The 19,422-nt window shown below is 45.7% G+C and overlaps 1 protein-coding gene across 5 annotated transcripts in view; it reads right to left on the bottom strand.

Moving 5' to 3' along the window:
* Positions 1-299: 299 nt before the first annotated feature.
* FRRS1 (ferric chelate reductase 1) overlaps positions 300-19,422 on the bottom strand; it is a 268,799-nt gene continuing 249,676 nt past the window's right edge. For 4 of the 5 annotated variants that reach the window (XM_069232146.1, XM_069232147.1, XM_069232143.1 and 1 more), the window contains exon 16: positions 1,261-1,500. In XM_069232146.1, coding sequence (XP_069088247.1) covers positions 1,408-1,500 — 93 coding nt within the window. In that variant the 3' untranslated portion in view covers positions 1,261-1,407. Of the gene's footprint in view, positions 1,501-19,422 lie in introns of all 5 variants that reach the window. The other variant, XM_069232144.1, reaches the window with a different exon arrangement.

Consider the following 19,422-nt stretch of genomic DNA (forward strand, 5'->3'; position numbering starts at 1 on the left):
TGAACCTTAACCTGGTCAGCAGGTCATACTGTGGAGTCTAGTATGGTAAACAAGGCATACAATGCAAAAGGGCCTTGAACAGCTACAATACTAATATAGACAATCTGTTAAGTATTTTGTCATATCTTTACACCAGCTCTCAGAGCAGAAAATATCATTTTACTGCATTCACTTGCAAAGGAGCTACGGTTAATGCAGATCGTACTTAGAATCCATACAGAACAAGCTAATTACAAAGACAATAAATGACTTGGAAATCATCACCTACATTATAAATAGTAATATGAAGAAATACAAGGTTTCATAATCCACCAGTTTAATACTTCAGGCACATGTTTTATGAGTCATCACATTTTTAAGTTGTGATATATGAAAGGTATCAAAAATATTTTGAATTTACTGCCGTCTGACTAATAACAAACTCCTAAAAAGATAGAAAATGATTTTCTAATGTAAAAAATGGTTTATAAAGTGGATTTATAAAGTGTGATCTTCCCAGGCGTTCTTTTTTCCTTATTCATGTAGTTTCATTCACTGTTTAGTGAAAGTGAAATAAATAAATTATAATATGGTTTCTGTCAGCAATACAACGATATACTAATAAACCTCGATGTGCTGAGTAAGAAGCTGGAGCAGAAAACTACCATGTCACTGAGCAGTAAAAAAAAAAAGTTACTTTTGCAAGAAGAATCAGCAGATTTGGCATGCAGACTAGAAGGCAGGACCAGGCCCTTATTTGCACAACATCTCTGCATGTTAAAAACATTATGTAATAGTATAATTTCCCCTGCCAATTTAAAATATTTTCACACATGAGTAATTAAAAAATTGGAGGGGGGGAGAGAAGATCGAGTGATGTACATTCTGCAATTAAAATTGATTTGTGAGGACCATGACAAAGGTCCTTTCTGGAAGAGCCACATTGTTTGAGAGGCAAGATTAATGCAAAGCCATGGGACAAGGGAGATAGAAAGCAGAAATTGCTCCAGTCGCATGATTAGAGTGGCATGATTAGAGTAATACTCTTCTGAGCAGAACTATATTTGTGCATTAAAGAGGATGCATCCCCACCAGTAACAACTGTTATCCTGTGGCATCTTCGACAAAAGCATCAACCATAAAACTGATCAAGGTTCTAATCTGTATGTTGCCACATGGTTACCATGCCGATCACAACTAAGAGAATGCCCATCCTTTTCCAATCACTCCTAGGAGCACTTGTCCATCAACTGCAGAACTCTTCCAAGGACAGAAGGAAAGGACTGTATATAATTCTTCAAGAGTTACAATGATGAGGATTTCTGGGAAACTCGAACAGTTTTGAATACTTTGCAGATTCAATTCACTTAGTGGTTTGAACTGTAGATGATGCAGTATTGCTTAAATGGGTAGGTCACTAGATGGCTTTTAAATTTGGTAGATTGCTGCCAGGAAGGTGATGAGGAACGCAAGGTTTCCACAGATGTATACTGTCAATACTACCTTCTTAAAGCTGTGACCCTGAAAGACAAACATAAGGTTATTATTATTTGCATAGCAGTGTAAAAGAATAATGAGCACAAAGGAAATACTTTAAGTGGTCACTAAAACATGTCACAAATTAAGAAGATGAGAATTGAAAAAGACCAAGGGGGTCATTCTGACCCTGGCGGCCGGTGACCGCCAGGGTCACCGACCACGGGAGCACCGCCAACAGGCTGGAGGTGCTCCCAAGGGCATTCTGACCGCGGCGGTTCAGCCGCGGCCAGAAAGGGTAAACCGGCGGTCTCCCGCCGGTTTACCACTGCCCTAAAGAATCCTCCATGGCGGCGGAGCGCGCTCCACCGCCATGGGGATTCTGACACCCCCTACCGCCATCCTGTTCCTGGCGGGTCTCCCGCCAGGAACAGGATGGCAGTAGGGGGTGCCGCGGGGCCCCTGGGGGCCCCTGCAGTGCCCATGCCAATGGCATGGGCACTGCAGGGGCCCCCGTAAGAGGGCCCCACAAAGTATTTCAGTGTCTGCAATGCAGACACTGAAATACGCGACGGGTGCCACTGCACCCGTCGCACCCCTGCAACTCCGCCGGCTCCATTCGGAGCCGGCATCCTCGTTGCAGGGGCATTTCCGCTGGGCCGGCGGGCGCTCTTCTGAAGAGCGCCCGCCGGCCCAGCGGAAATGTAAGAATGGCCGCCGCGGTCTTTTGACCGCGGTGCGGTCATTTGTCGGCGGGACTTTGGCGGGCGGCCTCCGCCGCCCGCCAATGTCGGAATCAGGCCCCAAGTACTTACCTGAAATTAAATTGGCAATGACAGACCCTGTAATTCCCTAGTACATTAGAGGGCAAGAAAGTTCAGAGGCCAAGTAGATTTCCTGCACTGAAGTGTGCACTGCTATCATTTTTAACAGCGGCCCTGCCTTGCGGACTGTCTTTAACAAGTAAAATGTATACAAATTCAACTTTGGAATTAAAGACACTTCCAAAGTGATAATCTACCTTATTGTTACATATAAGTCACCCCCCCACGTACCCCCTAGATGCCCCAGGGGTGGATTGCAATAAAACTATAAGCAGGGACCTTATAAAAGATGTTTTATATGCCCTGGTGAGGAAAAATTGCACCATATCACCCCATTGTAGAAAGTTAGCTTCATAGGCTAAAAATTTAATATTTTTCCTAAGCATAAGTATTGCTAGGCTACCTGATGGGGGAGGTTGCCAGATAGATTCTGAGGCCAGGCCAGGAAGGTGGAAGGGTAAATCAAGCTGAGGTTTCAAAAGGAAGCCAGTCAGAAAAGAATGCAGCCAGGCCTCCCTTCCCACCCTGTAGATAGTGGGCTTAGGAAAGGAATTTACAGATGTTCAGAGGGGGAGTTAATGGAAAGGAGCTACATCAGTGAATTGGTTTAGCAAGGTCCTTCTCCTCTGGAGGAAAATCATCCATCTTGGAATGTTAAAGTGCAGTGCTTTATGGGACAAGAAGATACCACACTTTGGGGGGCACTGTCATGCTTCTGGATGGCACACAGCAGTTCATTGGAAAAGGATGCCCACTGACTGTCCCCCAAGATGATTGAATAAAAGTGGCTGATCTGCATGTGCAGTTCAGATCTGTGGCCTGAAACCACAAGAAGTAAAAGGATTGCCCTGCTCAAACCCTGGTCTGCAACCCAGAGGACTGCATACTGAAGAATTGCTCCTGTTGCACACTGGAACAAGAGCCCAAAAGACTTTGCCTTGCTTTTCAAATGACTGAGAAGTGGACCCCCTGAAAACTAAAGGTTAAAATAGCTTCCCTGCAACAGCTTCCACAAAAGTCCCCAGCCTGAAGTGCACCCAGTGGACATGCAAGGATTTGGACAGGTGCCTTGTGGGAACTGAAGTCCCAAACTTCCATTGGCCCATCTCAGGGCTCCTAGACCCTTGTATTTGTGTTTTGGACACAGTCCCAAAGTAGAACTTCTGGAAGAACCTCCAGATGTTTGAAGTAATTTTTGGAAAAGCTCCATAAATTGATCAACTCGCTGTTGTAAGTCAAGCCGACTACCTTGATAACTCCAGTTCCTTATATTGGATTTTTGTTGTTTTGGTGTCATTTTAACCCCTTGGGTGCGGGCTACCTCCCTGGTGCGGGTCACGACCAGCGGCCGACACCAGGGAGGGGGTTAATAAATCCTTGGGTGCTTTTTTTTTTTATCCCCGGGAGACACTGAAGCTTTTCCGTGTCTCCCCCGCCCTTCACCCACCCCTTTGTGATGTCAGCACGCTGACGTGGAAAACGGCCCCAAACGGCCTTCCCCACGTTCGGGAAGGCCTCGTAAGAAAGGGGAGACTCTCCCCTTTCTTATGAGGCCTTCCTGAAAGTGTTTCCCGGCCCCCGATCGCAGCTGTGCTGTGATCGGGGGCCAGGAAACACCACTAGACACCAGGGATTTCACTTTGGGGGGGGGGGGTTGGCCCCCTCGGAAAATGGGCCACCCCCCCGGGGGCATATATATATATTTTTTTTTTTAAAGGTAGGTGTCCCCTGGGGGGGCGCGATCACTTTCGATCGCGCCCCCCCCCCGAGCTAAATTTTATTTAAAAAAAAATAATGATTAACAAAAAAAAAAAAAAAAAAGAAAGAAATGGACAGGGGGTTGCCCGTGGGCAGGGCGACCCCCTGTGGGGGCAATATTTCTTTTTAGTAGTTGTAGGGTTTCCCTAGGGGCCATTTTGGTCCCCAAGGAAACCATACAACTACTAAAAAAATACCTATATATATCTATCTATACAAATATATACAAATATATATATATATATATGTATATATATATATATCTATCACTTTTGTCAATTCATGTGTGGTTTCCCTGGGGGCTGCGATCGGCCCCCAGGAAAACCAGACCCAAATATAAAAGTGATATAGATATATATATATATATATATATATATATCCAAAAACAAACAGTTGCAAGCAACTTCACCACCGCACTCCAGGAGGAAATGATTCCTTTTTATTGCAGTCAGGATTAAATCACCATCCTTCACCACTGACGCGTTTCGACCTACTGGTCTTGATCACTGAACGCGTCAGTGGTGAAGGATGGTGATTTAATCCTGACTGCAATAAAAAGGAATAATTTCCTCCTGGAGTGCGGTGGTGAAGTTGCTTGCAACTGTTTCTTTTTGGATTCATGAGAGGAAATGGTCCATTCCTCACACCTGCACCAACATGAAAGAGCGCGCCAGAAGCAGGACCAGTTTGTTTTCTCATATATATATATATATATATATATATATATATATATATATATATATATATATATTTGCCACCAGTTGTCTTGCAGTTGCGTCTTCAAAGCAATGCACATACTTCAACTGACGCATTTCAACTGTAGCTTTTAGGCAGCAATAAAAAAGTCAAGTATTGTGATAATGTTTCTGCTACAAAAGGAACAGACTTTTGTCTAGTGGCAGTTTTAGTGCCATAAAGAAGCACAGAAGGTTTATATGCCTACTGCAAAGAGCAAATCTGTATTTTATGTCAATAGCTGAGTACATTAGTAAAGTCAGCCATTACCTGCGCTATAATACAAATGAAATGTATGTGCGGGGTGGGGGGCGGCTATGGAGAGATGAAGGGCACTTTTGCTGGGTGGTAATGAGGGAATCCGAAGAGGAGGGAGTGGGAGCACCAATAATGATTGTTGGACTGGGCGCAGGAGGTGCTAAAGACTGTGACAAATGGTATGTGACAAGGTGTTTTTTGCGTGTCTTGAAAGAACGTGCTGATTGAGGGAAGAAGCGCAGGTACGGTGGCCTCTACTGTTGCACGTATCTCACACACACCATTGATTTTGTGACTGTCTACGTAGGCTACTGTTTTAGAGCAACAGTTTAGCCAATAGCAGAGATGGCATCTTGATGGATGACTGCTGCCGTCACTCAGGTTATAGAGGACAGCTCTGACATAGGATCAGAGACTGAGACATCAGATACTGAGACAGCATCTGAGGGATAGGACAATGGCGCAGACTCTGGGAGTGATTTTTCAGTCGGAGGAGTCCCATTTGATAACTCCTCTTCCAGTAAATTATGAGGGAGGTGATGAGGACAGTCCTGCTGTCCCTTCGCAAGCACAGTCTGTGCAACGGGGTAATAGTGGGTTAGCCCAACCCAGAGAGCAGGTGAATGCGGCGGCAAGCAGAGAGAGAGAGTGCTCTCTTGGGAGCTCCTCAATTTAGTTCAGCCCCAAATTCCACCGCCCAAATCGTATTGTGGAGACATCAAAATTATCTATCGCAAAACAAACTGGTTTTGTAAGGCAGGCACCTGTGTTTTTGGTCCTGGGTTCGGCAGCCATATAGAGAAACATACTAAACCCAAACATTTCTGGAAACTAGACATCCGGGGGAGTCCACAGAGGTGTGACTTGTGAGGATTCCCCAAAGTTTTCTTACCCAGAATACTCTGCAAAGCTGAAATGTTGAATGAAAACTCTATTTTTCTGCAATTTCTGTCACAAAAACTACAGGAATATGCTGGGATCCACAAAATTCCTACCACCCAGTGATTCCTCACCTGTCCTGATAAAAACACTACCCCACTTGAGTGCCTATACCTAGTGCCTGCGTCAGGAATGGATCACCCCAGGGTCAACAGCTGCCTCATGTAAGGACCAACATTGACCGTTGTGTGATCTATTCCTGTCGCGGGCACCAGGCCTACCCACACAAGTGAGGTACCATTTTTATCGGGAGACTTGGGGAAACGCTGGGTGGAAGGAAATTTGTGGCTCCTCTCAGATTCCAGAACTTTGTCACCGAAATGTGAGGAAAAAGTGTTTTTTTGGCCAAATGTTGAGGTTTGCAAAGGATTCTGGGTAACAGAACCTGGTGAGAGCCCCACAAGTCACCCCATCCTGGATTCCCCTAGGTGTCTAGTTTTTAAAAATGCACAGGTTTGGTAGGCTTCCCTAGGTGCCAGCTGAGCTAGAGGCCAAAATCTACAGCTAGGCACTTTGCAAAAAACACGTCAGATTTCAATGTTAAAATGTGATGTGTCCATGTTGCGTTTCCTGTCGCGAGCATTAGGCCTACCCACGCAAGTGAGGTACCATTTTTATCAGGAGACTTGGGGGAACACAGAATAGCAAAACAAGTGTTATTGCCCCTTGTCTTCCTCTACATTTTTTCCCTTCCAAATGTAAGACAGTGTGTAAAAAGGACGTCTATTTGAGAAATGGCCTGTAATTCACATGCTAGTATGGGCACCCCGGAATTCAGAGATGTGCAAATAACTACTGCTTCTCAACACCTTATATTATGCCCATTTTGGAAATACAAAGGGTTTCTTGATACCTATTTTCCACTCTTTATATTTCAGCAAATGAATTGCTGCATATCCAGTATAGAATGAAAACCCATTGCAAGGTGCACCTAATTTATTGGCTCTGGGTACCTAGGGATCTTGATGAACCTACAAGCCCTATATATCCTCGCAACCAGAAAAGTCCAGCAGATGTAACGGTATATTGCTTTAAACAATCTGACATTGCAGGAAAAAGTTACTGAGTAAAACGTGAAGAAAAATGGCTGTTTTTTTAGCTCACTTTCAATATTTTTTTATTTCAGCTGTAATTTTCTGTAGGAAACCCTTATAGGATCTACATAAATGACCCCTTGCTGAATTCAGAATTTTGTCTACTTTTCAGAAATGTTTAGCTTTCCGGGATCCAGCATTGGTTTCACACCCATTCCGGTCACTAACTGGAAGGAGGCAGAAAGCACCAAAATTAGTAAAAATGGGGTATGTCCCATTAAAATGCCAAAATTGTGTTGAAAAATGTGGTTTTCTGATTCAAGTCTGCCCATTCCTGAAAGGTGGGAAGATGGTGATTTTAGCACCAGAAACCTTTTGTTGATTGCATTTTCAGGGGAAAAACCACAAGCCTTTTTTCCAATTTTCTTTTTTTTTAAAACGAAATTTTCACTGTATTTTGGCTAATTTCTTGGTCTCCTCCAGGGGAAACCACAAACTATGGGTACCATTAGAATCCCTAGGATGTTGGAAAAAAAAGGACGCACATTTGGCGTGGATAGCTTATGTGGACAAAAAGTTATGAAGGCCTAAGCGCGAACTACCCCAAATAGCCAAAAAAGGGCTCAGCACTGGGGTGGTGGGGGGGTGGGGGGGGGTGGTAGAGGTTAAGGATAACAATATTTACTATTGTTATAAATTGGTGTGGGATTTTGTATTGTGTGTTGTGTCTTACTTATTTACTGCATTGGTGTATTTTAATGTATACATTCCAGTCTTCTAAGATGAGCCTGCTGGCTCCTTGCCAAACAACCAGCGGTTGAGCCAGGGGCTAATGTGCTGAGACATTGGCTGGACCTAACACTGTCTGGGGGCATTATTGATAGTGGTAGGTGCGTACTTACCTCTACTAATAACCAGCCTCCAACAGTAAGGAATCTATCAACTGCTCACAACATTGGTGAGAAACCTTCATACATGGGATGGTGTGAATGAAAGGCTCAACATGGTTCATAAGTAAAGGTAGTGGCAGCGAAATACATCTTTACAGAGAGCAACTGAAGACTTTGCTACCCCAGTGTTCACAAGAACCATTCCAAGGCCAAAAAGGATAAAAAGACAACCCCTTTGTGAACCAAAAACAGATGTAATCCGGGTAAAGCGTGACAAGTCCAGGGGTCATCAGTGTTTTGAATTGTGCAAGGTGTTCATACAAGGGATGAATAGAAACCATTAGATCTCTTAGGTATCCGAACATAATAATGGAGAATCAAAACTGAAATCCATCAATCAAGAGGCCATAAATCGCTGTTGAGGGAGCAACACAGGTGTCATGAAAACCAAGAGGAAATTGCAGTGGCATGCACAGAACACTACTGCCATGTTTGTGAATTTCATACAAACTGGACATCTCCAACACCAAATTTAAATAATTAAAGAAAAGATTACCTAATCCCTTTTAATGTACAGTCAAACTGAGCTACACAGACTGCAGATTTAAATCATGATCATAAAAAATCAGTTCACTCACTGTCGCACACTGTAAGTGTTCGAAGCTGGGGAACTAAGTACACCATTGCGTATTCACACAGGTGACATCTGCACTACTTGTGTTGCCAGATATGGTGAGGAAATCATCAGGCATGTTAAACATTGATCAGGAATGTTCTAATTCTGTTGCCACAGTAAAATTAACAGACGTGCACACCTGAAGACAGACACCATAACCCTTTTTAGCAATCTCTGGGAAAATCAGGAATGTGACTTTCTGCTGTACCAATTGCCCACAATGTCAAAGAGGAGTAAAAGATCACAATGCAAACGACCATTGCCAAAGCCAAAAGATCTAGTCTATGCAAGAGCTATTGGCTTTGCCAATGTCTTTGTCATGTTATACAGCACTGTGGTTGTACAGCATGGCTGAAATTGAAGTAAGCAAGCACCTCCAAATGAGATGATTAGAGTTGCATGAGAGTTTATGTTCATGTCAATCTCTCCTGTTCAGAATCTGTGGTGGCCCTCTACTTTAACTAACAATGCTCTGCTGTCGGATTAGAAGTAAATCAGTAAATGTTCGTATATGCTATACATATAATATAGTTAGACAATAGTATGGTAGTATGTACCATACTTTAGCTACCCATTCAATGCATTGGCACTACTGAGACCCAGAATTATTTCAACCACGTGTCAATGCTGCAAACTCACCAAATTTAAAGTGAAATGAAAGGGAAAATTTAACAGTTTTGTAACATGCGAGTCCTTAGATCTGAGAGTCTCATAATCCTACGTAAGCAATGAGTGATACTACTGTTTACTGTATAGAGTCACTGATCCCCATCTCTACTAGCCTGAAGTCTGAATCCACAGACAGAAAAAAGCTAGTTTGAGACTGACAAGCTATATGGACATCTACACCAAAATCTCCTTGACTGATTTAGCTTTCTATATGGCAGTCAGCAGATTAATTTGCTCAGTGACTGAGATCTGAAACACAAGAATTTCTCATGGATGTATGAACCATAATATATCAACAGGAAGTAAACCATGAAGCATGGAAACACTAACAAGCCCACATGTCAGATTAGCTATTTTCAGAATGGGTTGCTAAGTATAACAAGCATTGGCAAAGCAGATGGCTCTTGCCTTCTAGATTTGAGAGTGCATAACTTCTGGCTTTGCCAGTGCTTTTGATTATTATTGATGACAGTATATGTCATCAGGCACACACAATTGCGTTATGCGCACAAGCGTGTTTAAAACATGACATGTGGTGGTGTGCCGAGAGAATGAGGAGCATTTGAGGTGGGTTTTAAATTAAACAAAAAGGCAAGTGGGACGGGAATCCGTGAAGGAAGTGGCATACGAGTTTGGAAGATGTGAGAGATGCACAGAGTGGGGTGAGGGTGTTAAAGGGGACGCAGTTTGCATGTAAAACTACTTTACATGTGTAAGGAAATGCCTTCCTTGGCATGGTTACCCCCTGACTTTTTGCCTTTTGTTGATGCCAGTTATGGCAAAGTGTGCTGGGACCTTGCTAACCAGGCCCCAGCACCAGTGTTCTTTCCCTAAATTGTAACTTTGTTCCAGCAATTGGCACAGCCCTGGCACACAGATAAGTCCCCTGTAAATGGTACCCCTGGTACCAAGGGCCCTGTTGCCAGGGAAGGTCTCTAAGGGCTGCAGCATGTCTTATGCCACCCTGGGAACCCCTCACTCAGCACATGCACACTGCCTCACAGCTTGTGGGTGCTGGTGGGGAGAAAATGACTACGTCGACATGGCACTCCCCTCAGAGTTCCATGCCCACCTCTCACTGCCTGTGGCATAGGTAAGTCACCCCTATATCAGGCCTTACAGCCCTAAGGCAGGGTGCACTATACCACAGGTGAGGGCATAAGTGCATGAGCTCTATGCCCCTACTGTGTCTAAGCCAAACCTTAGACATTGTAAGTGCAGGGTAGCCATAATGAGTATATGGTCTGGGAGTTTGTCAAATACGAACTCCACAGTTCCATAATGGCTACACTGAAATCTGTGAAGTTTGGTATCAAACTTCTCAGTACAATCAATGCACACTGATGCCAGTGTGGGATTTATTGTAAAATACACCCAGAGGGCATCTTAGAGATGCTGCCTGAATACCAGTCCGACTCCTAGTGTTAGGCTGACCAGTTTCTGCCAGCCTGCCACAACCAGACGAGTTTCTGGCCACATGGGGAGAGTGCCTTTGTCACTCTGTGGCCAGGAACAAAGCCTGTACTGGGTGGGGGTGCTTCTCACCGCCCCCTGCAGGAACTGTAACACCTGGAGTGCTGAACATTGCCAAACATTCACCCCCAGTCACAGATCTGGGTTTAATCCATCGTTTTTTTGCTGCCCATGCCATTCTAGTTTGGACCCAGCCATATGCAAATCAGTCTTGACCCTGTTCCCCATGGGAACAGTCCAGCCCGAACTGCTAGGCCAGGTCTTCCCTGGACTGGAAACAAGCATCCTGGGACCGGTTTCGGGGTTTCACCCCTCATCAGCCAGGCTAGCTTGAATCCAGTGGCATGGGAAGCACGGGACCCACGTCTGGGCATACCCTTCCCACTTAGGGCGACAAATGCAAAAACAACAAGTGATGGACGGAATGCTGAACATTGTCAAACATTCACCCCCAGTCACAGATCTGGGTTTAATCCATCGTTTTTTTGCTGCCCATGCCATTCTAGTTTGGACCCAGCCATATGCAAATCAGTCTTGACCCTGTTCCCCATGGGAACAGTCCAGCCCGAACTGCTAGGCCAGGTCTTCCCTGGACTGGAAACAAGCATCCTGGGACCGGTTTCGGGGTTTCACCCCTCATCAGCCAGGCTAGCTTGAATCCAGTGGCATGGGAAGCACGGGACCCACGTCTGGGCATACCCTTCCCACTTAGGGCGACAAATGCAAAAACAATAAGTGATGGGCGGAATGCTGAACATTGTCAAACATTCACCCCCAGTCACAGATCTGGGTTTAATCCATCGTTTTTTTGCTGCCCATGCCATTCTAGTTTGGACCCAGCCATATGCAAATCAGTCTTGACCCTGTTCCCCATGGGAACAGTCCAGCCCGAACTGCTAGGCCAGGTCTTCCCTGGACTGGAAACAAGCATCCTGGGACCGGTTTCGGGGTTTCACCCCTCATCAGCCAGGCTAGCTTGAATCCAGTGGCATGGGAAGCACAGGACCCACGTCTGGGCATACCCTTCCCACTTAGGGCGACAAATGCAAAAACAACAAGTGATGGACGGAATGCTGAACATGCCTTTTGCCTTTTGTTACAGCATCCCAGCTAGTGGAGATGCCCGCCCCTCTGGCCACTGCCCCCCACTTTTGGTGGCAAGGCAGGAGAGGATAATGAGATAAACAAGGAGCAGCCACCCACAAGTCAGGAAAGCCAATAATGTGCCCTGAGCTGAGGTGACTCCTGCCTTTAGAAATCCTCCATCTTGAGATTGGAGGATTCCCCCAATAGGAATAGGGATGTGCCTTCCCCTCCCCTCAGGGAGGAGGCACAAAGAGGGTGTAGCCACCCTCCAGGACAGTAGCCATTGGCTACTGCCCCCCCTAACAAACACACCCCTAAATTCAGTATTTAGGGGTGACCTTGAACCCAGAAAATCAGATTCCTGCAACTTACACAAAGAAGAAGGACTGCTGACCTGAAAGCCCCGCAGAGATGACAACTGACTTGGCCCCAGCCCTACCGGCCTGTCTCCAGACTTAAAGAACCTGCACAGCGATGCATCAAACAGGGACCAGCGACCTCTGAGGACTCAAAGGACTGCCCTGAACCCAAAGAACCAAGAAACTCCAGAGAACAGCGGCACTGTTCAAAAACAGCAACAACCTTTTTGCAGTGTCAACTTTTAAAATAGCTTAATGCCATTTTAACCTATACTGTGTGTAATACTGCTTTAACTCAGAGTTCCCTACTTACCTGTGTGAAGTACCTTGCATTTTATGTACTTACCTCAAATCTTGTGGTTCTAAAATAAATTAAGAAAATATATTTTTCTACATAAAACCTATTGGCCTGGAGTAAGTCTGTGTGTGTGTTCCTCATTTATTGCCTGTGTGTGTACAACAAATGCTTAACACTACCCTCTGATAAGCCTACTGCTCGACCATACTACCACAAAATAGAGCATTAGAATTATCTAATTTTGCCACTATCAACCTCTAAGGGGAACCCTTGGACTCTGTGCACACTATCTCTCACTTTGAGATAGTATATACAGAGCCAACTTCCTACAACATGGGAAACAACTATATTAACAGCTGCAAGGTCTCTTCAATGTAAATTTATAATACTGCACAAATGTAAACCCTAGCTAGCTGGTGAACTATTTTTGAAAACAAGTAGACATGAAAGATATAACATGGCATTATCCATGCAGATGTGCAGAGTATAATGTGCTACCTCAACTTCTATTGAAGAAGAGGAGGGGCATCATGACTCGTTTGAGGCTTCACCTCATGACTCATGGTTTTCCTCACATTTCACAATGGTAATAAATAGCATATTAGATTAATTAGCAGTACATGGCGAGGGGAGAGTTAAAGTTACCTTAGGGAACAAATTATAGTTACTTGAAAGAACTAAATTTCCATGGTTTTGTACATTTACAATGTGAGCCTACTTACAGTGTCGCTGTAACCTTTGTTTTTTAAGTGAGATTCTATGGTTTATTAATTCTATTTCCTAACTATAACATCCCTGTAACATTTGTTTTTTTCAAAGGATTTCTATGTTTTTATTTAACGTAAAGTAATTTAAATTCGTATACGTTAGTCCAACCACCACCACGCATGCCCTTTGGCCATGTGCAGCAGGGGCTAGCTGCAGGGCCTGCGGCAAACCCCCTTTAACCACACCAACACTGTGCACCGCACAGCCTTTGGCCATGCGCGGCATGGGTTGGCTTGAGGCCAGGCCCAGCCCCCACACCCTATTATCCACCAAGCCCCCACCATACACAGCCTTTGGCCGTGCGTGGTGGGGAATGGCCACAGGGCCTGGTCTGTGGCCATGCCTCGTGGCCCTCCCCCTATAACAACTCCCGCCAGGGGGTGGCCGCAGGGCCTGGTCAACCACCTTTAAGCTCCTAACCCCGCACGGTCAAGGTGTTTGGAACTTAAAGGGGGCAACATTAAATAAATATATATATATATATTTTGGGGGGGACCACCTCCCCGGGGCTACCAAATAAAAAGTGTTTTGGGGGAAGGGGCATATGGACATGGATATAAAGACGACCCATACCCAGGCAACATTTGGGGGGCCTCACCAAGGCCAAATAAATAAGAAATATATATATATTCCCTCATCCCTAGCCTGATTTTGGGTTCAGGGGACCTTCCCCCCCCCCCCCCCCCCCCCCCCGGGCCTGGTCACACGCTCCTGGGTGCCCAGCGCAGCCAGTATAAAATTATTGGGGCAGCGGGGAGCCTGAAGGCCCCTGCAGTCCTAGATGGCTCCAGTCTTCTGCAGGAGCCGGCATTGCTCCCAAACGCAGGGAGGTGCTGCAAATAGCAGCTCCCTTCGTGCAGGAGCAATGTTTTCATCTCTTTCCCTGCCCACATGTTTAACACTTCTGCTTGCTGGAAGCGGAGTGTTTGCTTTTGCTTGGTGGGAGCTGCCCGGCCCTCACCTTCTTTTCTGTTTGGCTCCGGGGAGGTGGTGGTCCACGGTCCGCTCCTGAATAGCTGGGGTGGTGGTGGTCCTCAGGGTCCGGAAAGGGGGCGTCCACGCAGCCCCCATGCTTTTACAAATTTAGCCTAGGGGAGGTTGTGGTCCCTGGGAGAGGCCTTCCGGCCCCCTCATACTTTTGATAAACTGTGGCCACAGGGAAGTGGTGATTCCTGGGTCATGGGGAGGGCGCATCCTCCGCATACTTATCAGACATAGCCCTGGGGAAGTAGTGTGCCCCAGGGACTGAGGGGGTCTTGACTGCCCAGCCCCACTGAATATTTAATACATTTTGCACTGGGGAGGTGGTCATCCCTGGGGATTCTAAAAGCCCTAGGAAGGGGACCCCATGCGCCCCATCCTGTTTTTCAATGCCCCTGGGACCTGGCCCATCCGGGGGCAAAATAAATTAGGGACCCAGGAGACCCCGCATTTATTTTTAAATTCTCAGAAAAATCTGCATATCCTTCTGTGGAATTTTCAGAGAATTTAAAATAATACTTTTTAGCCCTTGGGAGGTCCCATGTGGGACCCCCGGACAAAGGCTAGGGGTTAAGGGTATTTCTACACTGGCCCGTTTTCTTTTTTTTGGCATTCTTTCTCTGGAGATATTAGAGTTTAAAAAAAATATAGATATCTAGGGACACGGGCAATCAGGACGGCAGTGCAGCACAGCAGACTATGGAAAGCAATGGGGAGGGTTCAGTGCCATGCAAATGGACAACAGAGAGCAGAGGGGTGAGAGGCAAGGGCAGCAATCTGACCATACCGAAAAAGACAGGAGAGTCAGTTGCAGCGTACCGGACCATGAAGGGCATGAGGGAGCGGGCAGTGGCATGAGAATGGAACAGGCAGGAGAGAGAGGACAGGGGCATGTAAATGGAAAATAGAGGGCAGGGAGCAAGTGGACAGGGCAGGAGCAGTAAGGTGACATGGAGGGCAGGCGGGACGGGCACTGGATGCACAACACACAATGGAGGGCAATAGTGAGACTATGATGGCATACACACGGCAACAGAGGAAAGGTGGATCAGGGGCAGGAAGAAGACCACACAGGGCAGGTGGGAGGGGCTGTGGCAGCACAGAAGATGATTGATGCATGGCAATCAGGAGGGTTAGTGGCGGCACAAGAGCCATGGTGGGCAAGAGGGAAGAGGCAGGGACATACACAAAGGACCATTGAGGACAGACGGGAGGGATAGGGGCTGAACATAGGCAAGAGAGGGGCAGGGGAAGGGGCTTCACAACAGACCACGCAGGACAGGCAGGAGAAGCAGTTGCAGCACAACAGAGCATGTAGTGCAGAGCAAAATGGACCAAGGAGGACAAGAGGGAAGGGATAGGTGCATGGAACTCAGACAGGCAAGGTGGATGCGGCAGAGACAGACTGCAGGCATATGACCATGCTCAGCAGGTGGGAGGGGCAGTGGCACCTCAACAGAACACTCAGAGTAGTTTGGGGGTTGTGCAAGCTCATGGAACATGGTGGGCAAAAAGGAGGGCGCATGGGCATGCACACAGACATTGGGGGAAGGAGCGTAAGAGCAGCAAGCTAAACACAGAGGCTAAGCAGGAGGGCAACGATTAGCATAGAACTGGGGGATTAAGGGCAGCAGAAGTGGGCAGGAATATCAAGCTAAATGGAGGGCATTGGCAGTGGCAGCACATCAGACCATGCAGGGCAGGAAGGACGGGGCTGATGCATGGACTCAGACAACAGAGGGTAAGGAGGAAGTAGATGGGGCAGCAAGCTAACCGTTCAGGGCAGACGGGAAGGGTAATGGCAGAACAACTGCTACACAGGGCTGTAATGAGGGAGCAGGGGCATGGACAGAGACAATGGATGGCAAGATGGAGGAGGGGCAGGAGCAGCAAGCTTGGGTGGGGTAGGCGCAATGCCAGTCCCAGCGTCAAACCCCCTATCCCCCCACCGTGCAAAACCAAAGGATACGAAGACGTTATAGTAAAAAAAATCTTAGAAATTCACAAAAAAAAAAAAAAAAAAAAGAAGATTACAGGGATGTTATAGTTAGGTTCAGGTAACTATAACTCGATCCCACACCATGCGCTGCTTATGACCCCAGATATTACATTGCTCATGATATCTTCTATGGCATCAATGATAATATAATTTACAGCAACATTATTGATGAGAAAACTGTGCATGTCGAGGGTGCAGGTATCAGTTACCTTAGGGCATGTGTTATAGTTACTTTACATAACTGTAACAGCTGAATTTCTATGGTTTTGTGGGTGTAAAATCTGAACCTAACTTTAACGTTCTTGCAGCCTTTATCTTTTTTTTGTGTTAATATTATAGATAGATACACAGACAGATATTACCTACTGGAAGTCGCCAGTAGGTAGTTCTAGTTAGTACCTAGTTTCCATGGAAAAAGAGCTTTTTTTGACTTGCCTATATCTTTGGCACCATTTGACCAATCTTCACAAAATATTCCCAAAAAGTGTCAAGTTGGGTCTTGTTGTGCATTGAAAGTTCTGGATTATCCGTCAAGCGGGGGCCGAGAAAAAGTTGCAGGTGGGATTGGGGGGTAGTGGGGTATATAAAAAAAAAAAGAAATGTGTTTCCCATGTTAATTCCCATAGACTCTTTAGACACGCCAGCAGCCCAAACCTCTGGATGGAATTACACCAAGTTTGGTAAAAAGGTAGCTTTTGGTCCGCATATCAGCCTCTTTTTAGGGTCGAGCCTGCGTTGCATGTGCTTGCGCATGCGTTTCGCTGAGCAAGACGCTTTAGGAATTAAAAAGGGCTCGGAACCCTGTCCACGTCACGTCAGTGTCTTTAATTGGCTCGTGGGCTTGCCTGTTAGAATCTGCTTGATTTCATTAGTGGAAGGCATGCATACATCATGCCTTTTCCGGTGGATAGCCCTCCTCGAACGCATCGACCTAGTACAGAAAACATATGAGGCTCGCTGTTTTCCGTCCAGCTCGTGGACTACTTTTTCTCTATTTTCCCACCGTGATCTCGCTTGGCAGAAGTCGAGCACTTTACATAATGTCGACCCTGTTAAACACTTAATTCCACTTTTTCTGGTTATTGCACTTTTGCCTTTTGAGATGAAAAGTCCAGTTAGGAGTTTACAATGCTATCAGCTCTAACACGAGCAAACGCGAGACCCGTTGCATTGCAAATGCTTGTTTTATTTGTTGTAAATCTGTTCAGTCGTTTATGAGATATTAAAGAGAAAAGTAATTTCTATATCTAGGACTGCAGATCCAGAGAAATCTCCTGCTGAGATATGATTGGCTACCAACACTTCAAACAAGAAGTGTTGGTAGCCATTTTGGGGGGGAAAAAAAGTGGTCTCCTCTGTTGTAAGTGCTTTTACCCCCCCAGGGTGGGCCAGGTCCCTCTTGCATACATAGTATATTTAGCCCTGGAAAGATGGCGAACCCCATGGTGTATTCTACCCCTGGGGAGGTGTCGTCCCCAGCATTTGTCTCTGTAAACGCTCCCGGGGAGATGGCGGACCCTGGGGCTAATAGAAGCCTGAGGAGGGCGACCCATGTGCCTACCTCCTTTTTAAAGCCTCCAATGACCCACCAGGGGGAAAATGTATATATTTTTTTTAAATATCGGGAAAATCAGTGGCTCCTCAGACTTTCCCAACATTTTGAAAATAAAATGCTTTTCAGCCTTGATGGGGTCCCTGAGGGACCACTAGACCAACAGTAGGGGCTTAGGGTGATCTTACCCTGGCCCCTTTTATTTTTTCATTTTTTTGTTGGACTCGACTGAAGCAGAGCCCTCAGACGGCTGTCAACACTTCCTGGTTAAAGTGTTGGCAGCCAATCAGATAACATTTACTAATTTGCCTATAACTTTTGACCCAGAGGACGGAATAGCACTAAACAAACAATCTATGATCTCGAGCAGCTATCTTTCAGCATGCCAAGTTTCGTGAAGATACAACCACAGGGAAAAAACACATTACAAGGCAGTGAAGCAATGTATGATTATCATCTCATTTTATCCCTCATAATTTTTGCTCTCACCTACAGTCCAAACAGCTAAACTGATTTGGTATACGTCTGCCATTTAAGCTTGCGAGGGATGAGCAGTAATTCCTGACAATCACATTTTCAAATTTTAAACAATGTGACTAGCTGGTTAGGGCTAATTAATTGTTGGTCATCTTAAAACTAAGTTGACTCGTGAATTTCAATCTGTGAAAACAAAAAAACCCCAACAGCCATGGCTGACCCCCGGGCGTTGGTCATGGGTACCCAGATAGGTGAGAAATTGCAGAGCAACACTGAAAAATCTTGGTGGAGACTCACAAATCCAGGTGGTGGGTTCAGGTGCAGGCCATTTTGTGACTAATGTGTGAATCACTACCAACTCATGAGTTTCAGACACCGAAAAAATGCACAAGAAAACCAAACAAAAAGCAGGCCCGATGGAAACCCATACCTGTTGGTGGCCTCTTTACATTGGAGCCAGATCCGCCAAACAACCTCTGCACTTAGGGAAAGACGATATGCTGCAACGGTTGGTACAGGACTTGGTGCCAGGCCAGGCCCTGCAGTCAACCCTCACCCAGCAGGGGTTGGCTGGTTACTGTAGGTTGACCAACCCAAACAGTGAGAATTGGGCAGCAGTGCGCAGCAGAAGTGGTTAAATGTCAAGTAAATCTTACAAAACATCACTGAAAAAAGCAGTTTAAAAGTAACTTAATGTGAGGCACAAATGCGTAAAATCACTGAATTTTGGCAGTTATTTTCTAACACTCACAGTTGTATGGTATTTTTTTTATTTTATTTTTTTAATGTTTCGCCTGTATTTACACATTTTTTACTCACTTGTTAATAGCATTTGGCAGACTTATCTCCTGGTTGAGGGGGGAGAAAACGTTTCTAACCTTTGGTGCGTCTCTCTTTCTGGTAGATAGTCTAACTGCAAATTCCTCGTCTTGTGAATACCCCCAGATGCCAGACTGGATCCAGGGATTTTTCTCAGCATTGCTCCTAAGTCCCATTAGGTGGCACTCCATCCCACCATGGAAATGACACAGGAGCCATATAATACTGATGTGTTTCTTTTTTGATAATGTCCAGGCCATCTGGTGCAGACCTCCCCAAAATTCATATGTGACAGTGCTCAGATCTCTACATGATGAGATTGCTAAAGGAATGCATTCCACAGACTGGGGAGATGGGAAGGCAGCGAGAAAT

This window comes from Pleurodeles waltl, chromosome 4_2 (genome assembly GCF_031143425.1).
Source record: "Pleurodeles waltl isolate 20211129_DDA chromosome 4_2, aPleWal1.hap1.20221129, whole genome shotgun sequence".
In the NCBI taxonomy this organism is placed as follows: Eukaryota; Metazoa; Chordata; class Amphibia; order Caudata; family Salamandridae; genus Pleurodeles; species Pleurodeles waltl.